This window comes from Cuculus canorus, chromosome 2 (genome assembly GCF_017976375.1).
Source record: "Cuculus canorus isolate bCucCan1 chromosome 2, bCucCan1.pri, whole genome shotgun sequence".
In the NCBI taxonomy this organism is placed as follows: Eukaryota; Metazoa; Chordata; class Aves; order Cuculiformes; family Cuculidae; genus Cuculus; species Cuculus canorus.
In genome coordinates this window covers 46,575,164-46,594,165 of record NC_071402.1, presented here as the reverse complement: position 1 = coordinate 46,594,165, position 19,002 = coordinate 46,575,164, and the positions used below count along the sequence as shown (strand labels likewise).

Sequence of the window (19,002 nt, the reverse complement as noted above, 5' to 3'; positions counted from 1 at the left end):
ATGCTACGCTGCACTAGCAACCTCACTAGTTCACCTTACCAGTCTGCTGCTGACTATAATTGTTGTGTTTATTGTACTTAAATACATAGTTAACAAGAAAATTGATGGATATGTCACATAAAAACCAAACATATTGTTCAAATATATTTTTATTCCTTTGACTCTTTCATCAGACCTTAGTGTATAATAATAAAGAGCCTTCGCAGTTGATGACATTTGATATACACATACACTTACTAGCAGTAACTTATGACTAACCCTGATGAACAACAGATGGGAAAATCCAAAATCTGGTAGGTTTGAAGAATTTCTTGGAGATTATGGTTGCTACAGAAAAACCTACTCACACAAGAGAGAAAACTTCCACCCTCTACGTACTGGGAATATAGTCTGAGTACACTGTCATTCTTAATGTTTAATATACGGGGAATTCTCTGCAAAGGCACAATATTCCTTCCATTTACTTATAGAAGAAGCTGGCATGGATACTATAGTCATTTTAAAAATGTCACATGTTCTACTCAAAGTTGACAATGACCTTCTACGTAAATGTTTTACTCTATACTCAGTGTTGACAGCCACATTCAGACAGACCAATGACACTTTAAAGGAACATAAAAGAGATACAGCAGTTTTTTCTTCACATTAACAAATAGGCATTACATAAATCTATGTTTGCATAAACATAAAAAAGTAGCATCTAGTGCAAATCAAGAATGGAGACTTCAGATTTCCTAACTTCCTTATGTAGTTCCATTAGAATAATCATATTTGTCGTTTAGACTAGTAGATCATAACAGTATCTCACCATGTAGACAATAAGCGGCACAACTCAAAAAACAGTCACATTACAAAGACCCTCAAGACTTTTCTGTTTATTTTGGAGCAATGCACTGGGATTTCAAACATCTGTACAGGAGCTGGGTGTGCAGCCCCTCCACACAATGCAGATTATAAGTTTTTGTCCTCTGATAGTGTGATGGGCTGAGGCTTTGCAATGATATGCCAGTTAAAACTTCCAAACATATGCCTTTGTCAGTGAGTCCTCCAGAGATTTATTTGCTTATTCAGCTTCATGCACTGATGTCAATAGGACTTGAAGTAGAAAGAACCAGATGACATCTGAACGCAGCTTCCACTTCTGTTTTTCACTGATTCACCATCTGAAAAGGTCAGCATTGCCGAAAGGTCCTGAAAGCTTGATCCCACCTCATCTGCAGTCAAAGACAGAGGTTGCAGTAGTTGCAGCCTCACAAAACTAGGTTGCTATTTGTACTGCGCTGCTGACCCATACGTCTTGGGAGGTCTTCGAGAAAACACGCACTGAAAAGACTTTCTGAACATTCAAATTCCAGCTGCCTTTTCTGATTGCTTTTTTCAGAGTTCCTGAAGAAACCTGGTATTTTTCGTGTTGGGGAGGCTCTCTTTTCTGTAATGCCCTGTAAACATTTTGTTCTCTTCATCAGGCCATGTATTTTAAACATATAGATGGCTATGGAAATCTAATAAAATACATCTTAAGTATTGTTCATGTACAAAACTCTGAAGGGTAAAAGGAAGCTATACCCCACAATGTAAACAAAAGTTACGTACTATCTTGAATCACCAGAAATATTTTGATTTTATTTATGGGGAATGAGGTCAGAACCTGCCTGTTCATCTCAAAGCAAGGAAAAATGTGACCCATGACTCCCAGTAAATGCAACATATGTAGTTGTTCAACATAATTTCTTGCAAAACAGGCATTGTGGTTAGTATCTACCTTTTCAGTTGCTATAACAATTAAAACAGGATGAGCTTGTCCTTTTAAAACTCCACATTATTTGTTTTGAGCAGATAGAATATAAAACATCCGCAGTTTAGAAAGGACAGCAACACTTTATGGAAAATCTCTCAACGGTTAGGGTATTCCCTTGAAAATGGAGTAAAAGGATGCTAAGAGAGGATTTGTCGGACAGTTTGTGATGTGAAGATAGCACAATGTAGTTAAGTTGGCATGGGGAGAATCATGCAGCATTTATAGCACGTGCATGCTCTAGCATGTGTCTCATCAAAGAGTACAACAAAAAAACAGGAAAATAGTCTACAAAAATACAGTAGTAGAAGGACTCTAGAAAAAGTTACATTCATAAATCCAGTATAACATTACTGTCAGAGGGCTTTATGCAAGCAGCTCTAGATGTCTGTAAATGTCTGATGTACAGATACTGTTTCCAAGGTGATTTCCAAGGTGTCAGTTTCGGTGCTTTTCTCTCCCCACACAACCACCTTTTCTGACTTCTTACTACGCTGTCTCATTTTTGATTGGAAGTTGCTCTCCAGGGGGACAGTTTGTTGAGGAGAGAGTTTTGTAGTGCTTAGCTTCTCCTGGCAACATTTTGGGTTGTTTTGAGAGCATTCAAAAGTACCACTGTGTTTCTCAGGGAGGAAACAAGAACATTCTTCCACAACTGGTAGAGAATTACAGCTTGATTCATTTTTGCCATTAAGTGTTCGCAGGCTGGTTTTCAAAGTCATTCTGTAGTTGTCCGGTGCCTTGCCACAAAAACAACTCCTGATGCATAACTTTTGAAAAACTGTGAAATCTTTGGCAATGGTGTTTCGGAAATTTGGCTTCAGGAGGAGATATATAATCGGATTGTAAAGTGTAGAGGACTTTGCAAAGACAGCTGGCACAGCAAAGGCTAATGGAGGAATCTTATCTATTGATCCAAAAGCTGCCCACATGGCAATGATGGCATAAGGGCTCCAGGCAGCAAAAAATCCAATGCATACAGCAACACTCAGCTTGCAGAGAAAAAGAAAAAGCAGTAAGTTAAAAAACCCACATGCATGAGAAACATAGCTACCAAAATGGTATATGCATAAAAATACCACTTGATTGAACCCACTTGTTAAAAGTCTCTCAAAGTCTTCCATCATACCTCAACTGTTCTCCAAATATTTGTCTATCAACTTAATTCTATCTAAAACTTATTTTTGCCTGAAGCTTCAAAGGTACAATGTATCAGCTCCTACATTTCTCTTTCTCTTCACTGAAGTGCTATGAAAATTCTTTTTAAACCTAAAACGAAGATGACCTAAAGAAAAAGATGTCATTCTGGGGAAACGCTTGTCTGGATTGCAAAGCCATTCCTACCTACTGTCCAATTCATGAGTAATACTGGTTTTCCTGGGTACAGAATGTCTTCCATACTTTTATTGCTCGTGCTCAACTGGAGCCACGCACAGGCATCAGACAGGAGAAAACCAGAGCAATCCTGAAGGCAAATTGAACTCAGGAATTTAAGTTAATTCCTACTGCACCATTTTTTGTCCTGACAAAATCTATCGAGAAACCTTGGATAGGCCTTAAAAAAAATCATGTTTTTTTAAATATATATAAATTATCAGACATGTATGTAAAATGCAAGAATAAGTATCAGATCTGCAATAAAAATAAATCTCAAGAAATCTAAACTAAACTGTAAGCATCAGCATATATAGGAAGACTAACTTTCTGAGCATTATTCTCAGCCCTGCTTATGATTGAAGTACACATATATTTTAAACACAGAAACGAGAATATTGATACTTTTCAAGAAGCTTCACAAGTCCATCTTTGTCAAAACTGTGGTTTTCCAAATGGGGAAGAGAGTACAGAATCCATTCAATTTACCGTAGTACTGGATCCAAGGGAATAGAAGAAAATTGGTAAGGAAAGTACTTTTGTTTTCAGCTGCTAATTGTGCAACTTGCCTGAGCTGCCCTCTGCAAGAGGGAGTGCAGAGCTGCTAACCAGCTCGGTTAACTGCAAATCTACCACTTTTCTCAGTTCAGCTTTGGCTATGGATTCAAGGTTGTGAAAATAATGGGGTTTTTATTGTGAGAAATGACACTGTTGTTTTCAGAGTGAGAATGAAGGAGGCCCTGAGTGCTAACACTGAAGGAATACACTCTTTTAAGGCACAGAGAGATGCTCTAAATGTTATTATATTCTCCCCTAATTTAATAGTCTCACAAATTTAATTTTGCAAGAAGAAATGCGTGGTGACTGCAAGAAATATATAGACCATGAGTTTTGTGAGGATTGTCTGTGGCATTTAACTGTTTTTTCTACTATGGTAAAATCCATTTATGGATTTGCATATGTCTCTAGAAAGCCATCTGCTATAATAATAGTGGCATAGGAGAAATTTCGCATTTATGGATGATTACAATTTAGACCTCCAATCTGTTGGAGCTCACATGAAGTCCAAAGTTAGAGTGGTTTGACAGAACTGAAAAAAAAGGTATTTTGCCAGAATGACACTAGTTAATAAATGAAGAGGTGACGAATCCAGAAGACGAGATGAAATTGATTTTTCTCTTTCATTCTGCAGCATTCTATTTCCTTACATTAGCTGAAGGTCTGGTTTTATCTACAGATAGGCTAGTGCCACATGTATGGGATTTGTAAGCCCCAGCTGTCCATGGTCAGTATTCAAGATGGAAATTAAAAGTAGTCTGTGTCAAGTAATACAACTTGACCCTTTGGAATTACATTAAAAAAATTGATGTTAAAATAAATCACTAGACCCTATACATTACAAAAAGTCTATTAGTCTATACATTTAATAACTGGTGTGAAGCATTATTTCAAAGTTAAATTCCAGAGAGGTTTCTAGAGACTTGTTTTGGGTGAAACAATCTTAAAAGCCTTGTAGATAGTCTTAGGATGAATTGGTCAACCATGTTATCACCATTCTCAGAACAGTTCCAACAGATTGGATCCAGTTTGTTCTGGCCAGTATAAACAAAGGCAAAACATGCTTACTGCAAAAGTGGCATCAGTGAGTGTCATCCTGAGCACTGTGCATTTTTGAATCCTGAGGAATTACCATGGCAGGCTGGACTGCTTCCATTCAATAACAAAATCTAGAACAGTTGTGAATCATAGGAGTTTTCAAAATAACAATTTCAGCTCAAACTGCAGCCCACTGCTCCATATTCAATCAGAAGCCAGAAGTCTCACTGGGTGAATTTGTGTCTTTAGTAAAGCAAACAGATTTCACATCAAAGATATTGAGTAGAGGAATTAAGATTGACAGTCACTAGAACAGGCTAAGATCCAGTTAAGTGTACTATAAAAGCATCGACATGAGATAAGTCAATCTAATCTTTCATCGTCATTCACTTAGCACCAGATTGCACCGAAGGAAGCACTGCAGACCCGGGATGGGGCACAGTCATGGTAGACAGGGTAAGGGGAACTATGTTCAAATTCTGTAAGATTTAATACAAATGCATGTTTCTAAACAGCAGATTAATTCCACTGATTTTTTTATGCCTCAAGGGACTGTTACAACCTCTACTTTGTTTTTCTGCAAAATAATAACTCAATGAGCCAATGTTTTGCTAAAATAGAGGAAGAGGTAAAAGAAAATAGAAATTCACAGGCTAAGCTTTGAGAATTTATGTCATAGATTCTACTTCTCCTTTCGTGGAGCAAAGCACAATATAGTAAAAAAAGTGAAAAACAGTAAAATACTCTTACAGTACCATTGTTCAGAAAAAAGCCCACCTGATTCATATTGGTGTCTTCTCCAAAATAAGTCAATGGGTCTCTTTCCAATGATTACTCTGCTCTTAAGTCCTTGGAACAGACCTTTGACAACATTTTTTAAAGAAAGCTGGCTTTATTTCGTTCACTTATTCTTTTGTACATACTTAGATCTCACTGTATCTGCTCAGCTTAGTGATGCTGAGTTGTGCAAGGTGATTCTTCTTCAATTGTCATGCTAAAATATGTCAAAAAAAATTTTAGTGTTATCTAATTGCTACCACTTCAAAATTTTTGGGATCTGCCTATATTTTTTTAAGTAAGCCCTATGATTACTGCATAGCTTACAAAAAATAAACATAAATGGGTTTGCCCTCTCCTGTAGTCAGGCACTAAGATATATTACCTGTGATATATCTAAGTAGATATATTACCTGTAGCTCTAAGTAGAAAACAGTAGTAGAAGTGCTGTCATAAGCATTTCATTTACAATGTGTACATCAACTATGTATCTTCAGTGCAAGCCATTCTCCTTGCATCATGGATTAGCTTGGTTGTCATGTAGATGGGATCGTTACATGCCTCCTGATTAATTAAACACTTGAAAACTAAACACAGTCTCCACTTGTCCTGCCCTAGGGCCACCTAAAGCACATGGATGAGGAAAATCTAGTCTCCCCCAGAGGAGAAATTCCAGTGCTAGATCTAGAGACAGATTTTCTTGTAGGGGTTTACAGCTACAGAGCATATCCAGAGCTGGTTTATGCCCTTCTTTGTATCCTCAGCACAACCTTTTTCATGTATTATGAGTTGCAAAATCAAAGTTTTTTTTAGAGTCAGTATGCACAGGTACACCTGCAACACACACCAAGCAAATTCCCGGTGAGCCCCAGTGGCCAAAGCCAGCCTGTCCCCAGAATGCCCATCACCCACCCCTGCCTACTGAAGTGCCTGAGGGAGTTCCTAAATTTCATCAAGAATCTTAACAAAGGCCTGCACCAACAGCTGCCACGGCTCTATTTTCAGAAATCAAGGAGCATCCACTGCAATTATGAAAGCTGGGAACAAATGTAGGAAACGGCTCTTGTCCCTTGATCCATCCTTCACCACCTCAAATCTGTCAGTTCATCCACCATCCTTTACTAAGACTCTTCCTGTCCCTTACAGTGGCTCACAAGATAAAGACAAGTTCCTACAAAACACCTCTCCATTCTGCTTAGTAAATTTAAGCTAAAGTCACAGAGCATGGACCGCAAAACTTAGCCTCTGAGTCCTTGAAGACTGCAAGGCTCACTAATCCAATCTCATTAATCAGCCTCTAGCACGGCTCTCTTTCTTCAAAAGCCTGCAAGAGTAAAGCAGTAAAGAGAACGGCAGACTCTGTCTCTGTGCAAACTTTCTGAGTATTCAGGTCACCATAAGTACCCAGCAAATCAAGAGTGGTTCCTAAATTTGGCTCTTGTAACTAATTTTGACTACACTGATGGCCTTGGTTTGGTAGTTTAAACTTGCTCCAGTTCTCATCAGTAAGGGAAATATCGGCTGTTATTTCCCATCTTGCAGAGTTTCACTCCACATAGAAGTCATGAAACTAGCCAGCAAAACACTCTGCAGATTGGGATTTTACTGGCCTGTAAAGACAAGTTATGTTACAATTGCATCTTGCAAAATATAGCAAAGAAATTACGGCAAAGTCTGAAAAGCAATAGATGAGAACAGTTAATTATATTGTTCCTATGCTGGGAGGGAAGGAGTTAAAATGGTATTTGTCCCACTGCAACATAAGTCTCATGAACTTTGGATGACTAGAGGCTGTCCCATACCCTTGATCTGCCCTCTTTTTCTTCTGTAAACCTTTTCTAGATTTAAAAACACATATCTTGTACTTTTGTCCATGATGCTTTGCAACTTTATAAGACTACACATCTGGAAAGCCTAATGTTTTTAGATGTGTAGCAGCGATCACTATAAATGAACTAGTCAAGCGACAGAACACAAAAATGAAGGCCACTTTCCTGAAAGATTTTATTTTTCTCAGCCATGGTCACATGAAAGTCTAAAAGCACTTCTCTCATGTCTCATTCTTATAAACGTTTATGCTACACAAAAGTAAAAGTCAATAATAAACAAGATGATCTGTATTAAAGTAACAGAACCTCAATTCCATGTTCTCCCCAAATGAAATGTCTGCATTCTTCCGTAACAGGCCTTGACAGTAAGACACTTTCAACATGTTCTTTATCGGTCAACCAGATTCTCCTACATTTGCCAAAAAACTGATTGCTTCCATCTCATATCAATATGTATTATGAAGTCAGTAGTGTAAGTCTGGCATTAAGACTTTGAAATGCCTGCAGCCAATCCCAATGTTGCTTTGCCTTACAACTGAAGCATATGTTCAAGGTGGACAAAATCAAGACAGGGATTGAAAAGCTGTAATTCTTTTCCTTCAGGAGCAGATTTACTCATTACAATGAATTACTGAGATTTAGCATCTGGAATTCTAAACTGTAGGTCTTCTTGGAAGAATAACCTTTACGCAACCTCATTTCCATTATATTTCCTATTATGCTCATAGGTCTTCCCACCTGTAATTAGCCATAGCTTTCAAGATGGCTTGTACCAGTGGATACACAATACTTCTAGTCTCAGAGTAGTGAGACACCCTGTATTAATGTTGGTTGCAAAATTTCTATTAATTTAACAAAAAAAAATCTTCAAGTGGATTAAATAAAACCCTAAGCACTATGTCTGTGCATTGTAGAAATCCAATTTAAGACCAATTAACCTCCAAGGATTTGTGTTGTTTCTCTGAATATCATTGCATTCCAAAAAAAGGATAAAATCAGTTTCTTCAAGAAATAATATTAGAAAAGAGACATGAATTATTCAGCCTTTTCCTTTTCAGCCAAATGATACTTCAGTGTCATAAATCAGGTGCTTCAGAGGTATCACAGATTACAGCCACAAAGAAATACAAGCTGAGAACCACGAGTGTTGTCCAAGCTTATATGCAATGTCTGAATCATAACAAAAACTTAAGATATCTCAAGTCAAAGGCTTACCCTTCATGATTTACACTGGATGTACTCCAGACAATTCAGAGATGACGTCTGGACAAAAATTTGATGAGACATGAAGTTATACTCATGGTGATTTTGCTCCTGCAACACATAGGGGGAGTTACTAAAATGGCTTTATCCTATGGAATTCCTGGAGAAGAGGCATTTTTCTACATCTCTATTTAAATTCATTATATTTATCCATCTTATCTGTGTGCTTACAGCATGTTTTCTCCAGAAGCTGGGAAACCCATGCACCTGTGAAGAGATTCCATGAGAGTATTGTCCTCTGTACGCATTATAATTGATTTTTATGATGCTATATAATAATAAAAGCAATATCAGCAGTTAGCCAAGCTTGCAAATTTACAACCACTACTAACACTAATAGCACCATGCAGCTCCCATTACATTTTCAAAAAGTCTTGCTATTGTCATTCTAAAATACCACAGAAAAAAACCCCCACTACAAATAAATCTTTTAATATGGAAAGTAGTTTAATAATAGATATCTGTATTTTTTAATAAAAATATTCCATCATTAATAGACAAATAGAATAAAGAGGGCCTAAACTGAACACTATGATGTTGTTGTGTTAATTTATTTTAGGAAAGAGGTAGATATTAAGGCACAGGCAATACAGATTAAAGCAAACTGCAGGAACTTGGGAAGTCTTTATGCTTACAGAGGAACCTGTGGTATTTTCTTAGAGCTTTGAGACACAGGCAGCCACCAAGGAAGAGCTTCCATAATCATATTTCTGGGTATAGCCTGACTCATAAGTCTCTAAGTCCCATTGTAAGTGCCTTAGTAATTTTCTGGATTTAGCTTTTCAAGACTAAAGCACTGTCCAAACACTTCAGCTGAAGCTGGATCAGACCATAGAGGCACAGGTAAAACCTGACCAGGACTTCTAAGTACCAGTGACCTGATGTCAGTGGCAGAATGGAAAATACCAGAAGAATGACAGACAGGCTATCAATCAATTCTGTACAAGAACTAGAACTACAGTTCAACAAATAATCATTCTAATTACGTTACAAAATTGACATATTTAAGGTGGATTGTTTTAGCAGGTATTCTTAAGGCAAGGGGAGGGGAAAAGAAGGAAATTTCTCTCTTCTCTCCTCACTGCTCTTATGAGTTTGACTTACACCATTCTCTTAGCAGATATCTCCAAGGGATTATCATGTATAACTATTTGCTGTTTGTATTATTATTATTATTATTATTATTATTATTATGTGATATTATCTGCGGATGATATAGAGTCTCAGAATAACTTGAAGACTTTACAGTCTAACAGTGAATATTTGAGCAAATTTGAGGGGAAAAAAATCAGGAAATATAAAGAAGAAATACTTGTCAGTACATGACAATTTTCCTAGTGTACCACCAGCCCAACAAATATCAGCCTATATGATATACCAGCATGATTTTTTATGTTAACATCACAAAGGAAGTTTTGAAGATTTTTTTTTCATTTAGCCAGCATTTATTAGCAGGAAGTCATAAGAATAACAAGAAACATTGAACATGCACGTGCATTTCTGAATGTTGTGAGCATATAGTGTAACCAGCATCTTGGTCTCACTGAACAGGAGTAAGCAAGTCCATTAGTATAAGCAATGAAGAGTTTTAAAAGTTAATTTAAGAGTTAAAGGATAATACTCCATAGTCAAATTAAAGACTTAAGAAAATTAATGTCTACTGAATATCCAGGAGTGGGGCAGGAATATACTTAAGATCTTGAGTTGGGAAATGTTCCATCTAAGAGTTATTACAAAGAAGGAGGAGGTCAGATCTAGACATAACTCTTTAGTTATTAAACTGCTTGGATTGGGGAAGATATTTAGCTTACAAGATCATGAAGCAGACAGAGGGATGGTGTTTCCCATTGTGGTTAAAACCAAGATACTCAAAGGGAGAGACAGGGCAGATTAAGATGTCTAGTGCAGCTACACTGCACTTGATAGTCTGAAGAGAGATCTCAGAGAGAGACCAAGCTTGTTATCATGAAAAAGAGAAAAGTTCATCTATACAGGAGCAGATCTGTGAGATATGCAATTGTGTTTGCAAATGAGAGTGTCCATATTACAGAACAGAGAAAGAAGATAAATGGAAGGGTGGTGGGAAAGATACTAAGAAGGACATGCCAAGCAAACAGCTAGAGAAAGAAGAAAATGATTCATTGAAATCAGGAAAAAAACAAGGATTTTCTTACTGGAGAGAATTAACAGAGTCAAGGGGTAACTCTCATGTCTTCCTAGAAATATATTACCTATGGAGTAAAGCACACCTAATATTAGCTGCAATGTTCCTCTTCTTATTTTTTAGTGCATTAAAAAACCAGATGCTAATATTTTCCTGGAAAAGACAGGGAAAGAGCTTGCCAACATGAAATAATTTCCACAACAAGTACTGTTACACAGGTTTAATTTTACTATATAAGCTAGTGAAACATAAGCCTTCAGAGGTTTTGTTTCAAAACATATTTACAGATATAGAGTTTTCTGTGACTTTTGTAATTTATTCAGTAATAAACAAGAAAATTTTATCTCTACAATACTATTTAAAATCTTTAGTGGTATAAAGCTTAAGCCTGGATCTCCTCAGATGTCTGTAGCTTGGCAAGCAGAATTCACTCACTCAAATCCAGACTGGCTTTCATAAGCAGTGGTGCAAGAGCATGAGATCCAAACCCACTTCTACACAGTGCTTCAGTTTTTAACCTTCATTTTGATAAAAAAATCTTAATTTTCACAAGTAATGAAGCTCTGTGAGCTTAATTATCACCTTCCAGAAATAACACTGCCTCTATTTTTGTGTTTAGCAACTTATTGCCACACAGCAAACCTGCAAAAGAGAATACTGAGGACTGAAATGAAAACACAGTAAGGACCAATTTTCTTTTCCATCTTTAATCCCTTTCAGGAACTTTCTCAGTCCTTAAATGGTACTGCCCAGCTGTGCCAAGTATGGCTTGCAAAGACTAACTTTCAAATACCTTGACAGTAACGGTTTGTGCACTGCTCATCCTGGCAGGACCAGAGACATGCTGTTCCACTGCTTTCCTGGATTCTTTCACAGTTATCAGAATAAGAGAGTAGGAAGTGACAATTACTCCACAAGGGAGAATAAAACAGAAAACAAAGAGAACTATGATGTACGACATGGATATGGCGTTTATGTTGGTGGAATGCCAGTCAATGCAGCAGGCTGTTCCATATGGTTCGGCTCCATACTCTCCCCAGTGAGCTAGGGGGGAACAGGCAAAAACTGCTGCATAACTCCAGGCACACACTATCAAGATTTTTCCATGTTCTCCCTTGAATCTGTTCCCTGGAAGACACAAAACAAGCAGTGAAGATCAGTATAGTTAACATGTCTGAATGGAGTTTCCATATGCGGGCAGCTGAGCAGGGTAAGTAAAGCAAAACTTCAATAGGTGTTCAAAATACTGTAGTATATCAAAAGTTTGTAAAAATACGGCATGGTTCACAAAAATTTGCAAAAACTTAGGTAGTTGAATTCTCTCATATTTGTAGGATACTGAGCACAACATGAATCTGTATAAATGTAGCAACAGGCTTTGCAAAGATTGGTTTGCTCAGGCTAGCCTTGCTTTCAGGTCAGAAGCCCTATTCCATGTTTCCACATTATCACCCTGCCTTAAAAAACTTATAAGTAATCAGTTGCAGACATCTATCCCTACAGTTAATTATCAATGGTCACAGAAATAAGACTTGTTTGACTGGATGCAAAAGGCCTGTTCTGCAAAAATATTCTCTAGGATATGCAGCGCAAAAACAGTGGTCTACATTCATATGAAAAATTGAGTAACCTAACACATAAACAATAGCTTACCATAAGATGGAAAACAAATTTTGAGGCAGCACACAGTGCTCAGCAATGTCAGTGTTGAGAGACTGCAGATTCCAAACAGCACTCCACAAAATGCATAGAACAAGCAAATTTGTTTCCCATACAGCCACCTGGCAAATAACCAAGAAAGTTAGTTCTTAGATGCTATCCTTTTTTCTTAAATGTAAAACTAAATGGCAGAAATATAGTTACAGTTGTAGCCTTAAAAATTCAATATAACTGCATGATTAAATTATTTGTTCAATGATAAAAGAACAAAAGATATTCTAATTTGAAAACTTACAACCATAAAAGTAATCATGTTCTGCTTTATTTTTATGATTCACATCTAAGACATTTTTATAAAACAAAGCAGTATCATTCTGAAAAGAAAAATGAAAACTTTTACCAGTAGTAGGCTGAGGTCATAAATTAATACTGTTTATTATTACTTCTGCTATCCTTATGCATATTTTTAAAACTAGCTTTCATAAAAATCAACACATTAGCTTGTGAAGGTTCTCCAGAAGAAGGAAAATCTGTCTGAATCGCTGTACCTCCAGCCTTTCAAATTCTGACATCTGCATGATTTGCAGTAGCGGTTATCAAAAGCCTCATGCTACATTTTGAAGACATCTTCTCTATTAGTCAATGTATTTTCAGTATTTCAGTACAGAAGCCAATATGGTAAAAACTGAGCAATTACTTGATTTTTTTCTCCTATTTTTTATATTGAAGCCGAAATGAACAGCAAACCAAACACAGTTTTTTTCATTTTGATTAACTGAGTAAAAAAATTGCCCAGAGGTTATGTTGGGTGAAGTGTTCTCCATATCTTTTGTTAAAATATATCGTCTGGAAATACATTACTAAACATGCATTGTAACAGGGTTCGGATCTCTGCATCATACACTGCTATGTGACTCACTGATCCATGATGCTACTCTGAACAAATATTTAGCTGAACATGTAGATATTCCTTAACTGTTCCTCTCTATCTCCCAGTCTAGGGGCTTTGAGGAGACAGCACAGCTCAGAAAGGCTACAGCATTTCCCACTCTCGGGGCACCCAGCAGGAGCTGAGCTACAGCAGATTATGTCTGTGCTGAGGCACTGACAGTATGTCAGTGCTGGTCTAGAACACGCTCAATCTGCTAAACTAAGTTTCAAACTACCTCCACGTGCTAGACTGGAATCTATGGAGTTTCAATTGTTGCTACAGAACTACCTGGGTACAACACCAGCAGCTGGACCACACACCTCTTAGAGGGACAGTGGGAACTCGGTGGATGTTAGCTGGGACTGACCACTTGACTAGACTCCTAACTCTCTGTGGGGATTACAATGAACTTCACATCTGTGGCAATTAAATTAATTTCCATTTTTGAACACAAGGGTATTTCTCCCTTTCTTCTCTTTAGCTGACTTCACATCAATTTTTGACTTATATGTCTCATCACCAGCGTACATCTTGCCTTAGCAGTTCTTCCAAATTTCTGTTTTTTCCATTATGTCACACATGAACTACTTAATGATTCTGATGCCACTGCAATTTTCAACACATTCTCTCATAAGAAAACTTAGTTTTAATGAATTATTTTTTTTTAATTTCTGTCAATTTTTATGGACTACCTTGATGATGTCTCCTTCTAGCTAGCAATGCTTTACTTTCTCACAATCTCTAGCATTTTACAGACTTTTACAGTTTTCTCAGTCAAGTGTTTTGGGAAGCCAAATCAGCACTGCATAATCACATAGAGTCATAAAATCACAGGATAATTTAGGTTGAAAAAGACCTCTAAGATCACCGAGTCCAACCACAAGCGATCGTCAAGTCCAACAACAAACCTAATATTGCCAAGTCCAACACTAAACAGTGTCCCTAAGCACCACATCTACATGTCTCTTAAATCCCTCCAGGGGTGGTGACTCAGTCACTTCCCTGGCCAGTCTCTTCCAGTATCCAAATATCCTCTTCCAACATCCAATATGATTCTAAAAAATCAAATCTAAACCTCTCCTGGCGCAACTTGAGGCTGTTTCCTCTTGTCCTATTGGTTGTGGGACATTCTGCAATCCACTGCAATAGACCAAAATGTTACAAATACCGTCCTGTCCCAGACTCTGCAGAACATCTCCTGAAGACACTTCTGACCTTCCTTCACCTTTTCTGTCTAGTTCCCTTCACTCAAACACTCTCATACTGACTGGGTTGCACAAATACTGTCTGAGGTCTTATAATGACCCTCCTAAGCCTTCCAAACTTCAAAAGAGGATCACAAAAAAATAGATCTTGTACAACAATATGGGGTAGGATTCATGTGGAGAAAGAAGAGAGAAGGAGAGAAACAAGGAAGATGGTCCACATTCAGAGTGTTTGCCTACAAATTAATCCAGATCACTACATTTCTATGCATTATCACTACCACTACTTATGGAGATCATAAGTAAATTCAGGGATTTCTTTTTGTGGTACCAAATTTCACTGTCTAATTCAAAGAAAATTAAACATTTCACCATCACTTGAATAATACTGCCCAGAAAGGATAAATACAGTAGGAAGTGGATATTTGGAACAAAATGTTCTCAGCCCTGTATAAAGCAAAAAGATAGTAACTTCAAATAGTGGTGAACACTATTAACACCAGCAGTCCATACAGCTGCTTTTACAGAGCATACTTCTCTCATTCCCTCTTTTATAATAAGCAAAGTGACAGAGTAATTCAATCTTCATCACTGATACAGACCTCCAAAGCCTGTGGAGGGTACTACATATCATGTGCAGAGTGAACAAACCTGTGTGAAAGGCTGGAGGTTACAGCTAGAGGGTACAGTGTCAGAGTCATACCGAGGTCACTGATGGCAAGATTTATAATGAAGTATTCGGCTGGTTTCAACAAATTCTTTTTCTTGTAGGAGATGTATAGGAGAATACTGTTCCCACACAAGGAGCATATTCCTGCATGGAAACATAGAGAAGAAAAAGTTAATTTCAGCAATCCAGCATTTTCTCAGAGGTGCCTGTTATAATTCCTAGCATTAATAGACAACAGAGCAAGAATCTTGAATTATGCATAAAAGAGAAATATGTAGTTAAGTAATGTTTTCAGTAATGTAGGATGCAAGGAATTTTCTCTCTACCTTTAAAAAGGATCAAAACCTATGATGGACACACAAAATTAAATAAGAATCAGATGACCATGGGTTTAGAAGGTCAGACAACAGTCTAAAAACTGAGTTTTAGGCAGCCTTTTATAGACACACAAGAAAAATACCTTCAAATATAAATCTTCAGAGGGCCATGGACAAAAAAATACTAATAAATGAGAGGTTTCCTTAACAAATGCCATGTGAAATCAAGCTGTTGTTCTATGGTTTGCAATGATGTCTGGAAGAGATGCTTTCTTGTTTAAACTTAACAATGATTACACAGATGATAACTGCCTTGACCACAAAAGTGGCTGTTCTTGTCCAGCTTTATATTCCTAGCACTGAAAGTTTTTGCACCTAACATAAATCACAGGTTAAAATATTTTAGTGATTTTACTCTATCATCCTTACCAAATACCATATAACATATTCCAACAACAATATCAGCTGATTCTGTTATTTTGGACTGGAATGTTGAGTTACTGAAAGATGGACCCATCTGAAAAACAAAACAGAACATGTTATTAGAAATTCAGTATCCAAGCAGGCATTTGTGAGCTCTCTGCAAGGTTGCAAACTGCTTTGAGGAGAAAGGACAGGGAGGATTTTATTTTATTTTATTTTATGAATTAACAATTAAGGATGGGGAATACAAAGAGGATGGAGCCAGACTCTTTTCAGTGGTGCCCAGTGACAGGACAAGAGGCAGTGGGCACAAACTGAAATACAGGAGGTTTCCTTTGAACATCAGTAAACTTCTTCATTGTGAGGGTGACCAAGCACTGGCATAGGTTGCCCAGCGATGTTGTGGAGTCTCCTTCCTTAGAGATATTAAAAATAATCTTGACAGAGTCCTGGGCAACTGTCTCTATGTGGCCCTTCTTGGAGGAGGGGGTTTTGACCAGAAGACCTCCAGAGGTCCATTCTAATATCAACCATTCTATAATTCCAAGTAATTTATAAATGAAATCACACCCTAGAACTGAGGTAATTTCTATTAATTTGAGGTACTCATTCAAATATGAGTATATCACAACATTACAAATGCAATTGGTGAACAAGGGTGCATTGCATTTTGGAAACTTGACTTAGCTCAGTGAGGTTTGTTCCAAAATAATACTCATCACCATTTTACTACAACCAGAGGAAGTAAGGTAGGAAATCTTAACAACAAGGGGTACAGAACCACAAGTGAAAACAAACAAACAAAAATATATATACGAGAATGTATGAGATACTTGTACGCAGGCACTTAGTTCTAAAACTTATTTTCACTATTTAAATTATAACTTTACATAGGGGTGAGCCAGATAAATTCTCTCTTTCTTCCCGCCTTCCACAAACATTCCGCTTTTATACTTCCCATCCCCGCCCTCCACCTTTCTGAATCTGTCCCACTGAGTGTATTTGTAAACCCGTATAGAGAAATTCGTGCTTCTCCAGCCCTGAAATTAACAAAATAAATGAGAGAGTAAAGAGCTGAAGGTAAATCAACAGTCCTTCCTTTAACGTACAGCTCCTGCCAATTCCCTTAAACTACAACAGATTAGACTCCCTCAAATTTCAGGAAGTAGGTTATTAGATTTAAGAAAGTCTGTATTTCTGGTATCCTAAATGTCAACTCTGAACATAACTACAAGGTTTAATGTAAAGTCTTCAGCAACGAGACATACTTACTGTGACAACTCAAGTCAATGGGATACTGCTCAGATTTTCCTAGCAAAATCCTTTTTGAAGAGAGTTACACTAATGAAAAAGAGCTTTTGTCTTCATGTTGATCTCAGATACATACTGACATAACTCAGAAGAATACAAGGGCTACCACTCACTGTCCTCTGCCATTCTGGTAGTCAAGGAGCCTACCATGGGGTCAGCTCTGCGATGCAGTTTAGAACATACTGCCCATGCATATAAGTTCAGGATTAAAGTGAGGACAGTGATGTCCGATACAATTGCAATACACCTACTACAGCCATAACTTGATAAGTAGATTCTCTCATGGACAGGATTTAACACATCATGGAAATTAGGTGCAAAGACATCAAGTGGACTTGTGTTCAAAAAGTTGTGTCAGAAAGAAAGAAGTCCAATAAAGGCTAATCTGATTGGTTGGTTTCCCCTATTCACAAATGCTGTTGTTGTATTTTCTTAACCAGTATTAAATAGATTATTTGGAGCTATTCTTGGCAAACTGAAGTTACAAAAAAAATATGATGATAAAAGCTCAGCAAAATCATCCCAGATATATTCACAGGCCTTTGTCTCAGATAATGGTAAATACATTTCCATGGCTGGTCATTTCTCACTTTCTCTTTTCTTCCATTGAGTTTCTTGTTGCAAAGGGAAAGCTCTTGTTTCCTGCTTGATCACTGAGGACAGCAACAGGCTCTCACTCTATCCCCAGCATAACAGCAGCTCACAGTGAAGCTGCAGCACAGCTTCACCCCTTTGGCTTGAGGGCAACATGGTAAATGTCAAAGAAAATGCACCTGGAGAAATAAAGTTAGCATAGCATACAGCTAAAACTCCTAGTTCACATAGCACTTAAACCCACCGTGTTTCAGCTAGCTGGTGTTATCCTCATTAACTATTGATCTTGTAGCTGCATTTATTTCTTTCAGTGTGATAATGGAGAGTATCTAAATTCAGCTCATCTATCTTCCCTGCAGCTTCCTGTAACCTGTTTATTCTCCCAGTGGTCCTTCACTTGTTTCTACACAAAACCCTCTTTCCTCATTTGCTATAATCACAGAATCATTTAGGAAAAGGAGCTACATGTTTACTCACCAGGTGTTCACTGAGCAGGAATTCTAAGCCTCATCCATAACACTAATAATATTTATATTTTAATGCTTTTACCAATATTTGTTCTATTGATTAAGCAGAAGCAATAACAGCAAGATTTCACATCCACATCAAAAGCCTCAGTTCTAGCATTTTCCTGGTGGCCAGTGCCACAGCGTGTGACTGCCCTCAAGAGACAGTCACAAAAATAGTGAACAGGACATGCATCTGCTTTTCCCTGAGGCAATTTATTCACAAGGAAAGGCTGAGCTCATTACAGATGTTAGTGCTCTGTTTTCAATGCTCTCTCCTATCCAGAGCAAATTTCATATTTGCTAAAAGGAAAGATATTTTACCCTAGAAAATGCATTTTTTTTGGCTGGTAACAACCTCTGGAAATCTGCTTGAGCTCCTGGTTTTCCAAAGCAGTCTACTCACTTTTCAGAGATAGAATCTCTTGGGCTTTATTCCTGTTGTCTTCAGAATGAATTTTGGACAGTGAAATCCCATGCTGAGAAAAGGGGATTTTATTCTAAGTGCCCAGTGCTGGCTGGACTCAAGCAGAGGAACATTTAAGCCACAACTTCAATACTTCAAAAGTGTTATTCAGGCATGAGAAA

General features: G+C 37.5%; 1 protein-coding gene across 2 annotated transcripts in view; it reads right to left on the bottom strand.

Moving 5' to 3' along the window:
* Nucleotides 1–217: 217 nt before the first annotated feature.
* Nucleotides 218–19,002, bottom strand: part of LOC104059962 (opsin-5-like) — a 43,443-nt gene continuing 24,658 nt past the window's right edge. For both annotated transcript variants that reach the window (XM_009561688.2, XM_054060815.1), the window contains 5 exons: nt 16,010–16,097; nt 15,245–15,407; nt 12,452–12,579; nt 11,592–11,926; nt 218–2,787 (listed from right to left, as the gene is read on the bottom strand). In XM_009561688.2, the coding sequence (XP_009559983.2) occupies nt 2,176–2,787; nt 11,592–11,926; nt 12,452–12,579; nt 15,245–15,407; nt 16,010–16,097 (1,326 nt within the window). In that variant the 3' untranslated portion in view covers nt 218–2,175. The remainder of the gene's footprint in view (nt 2,788–11,591; nt 11,927–12,451; nt 12,580–15,244; nt 15,408–16,009; nt 16,098–19,002) is intronic.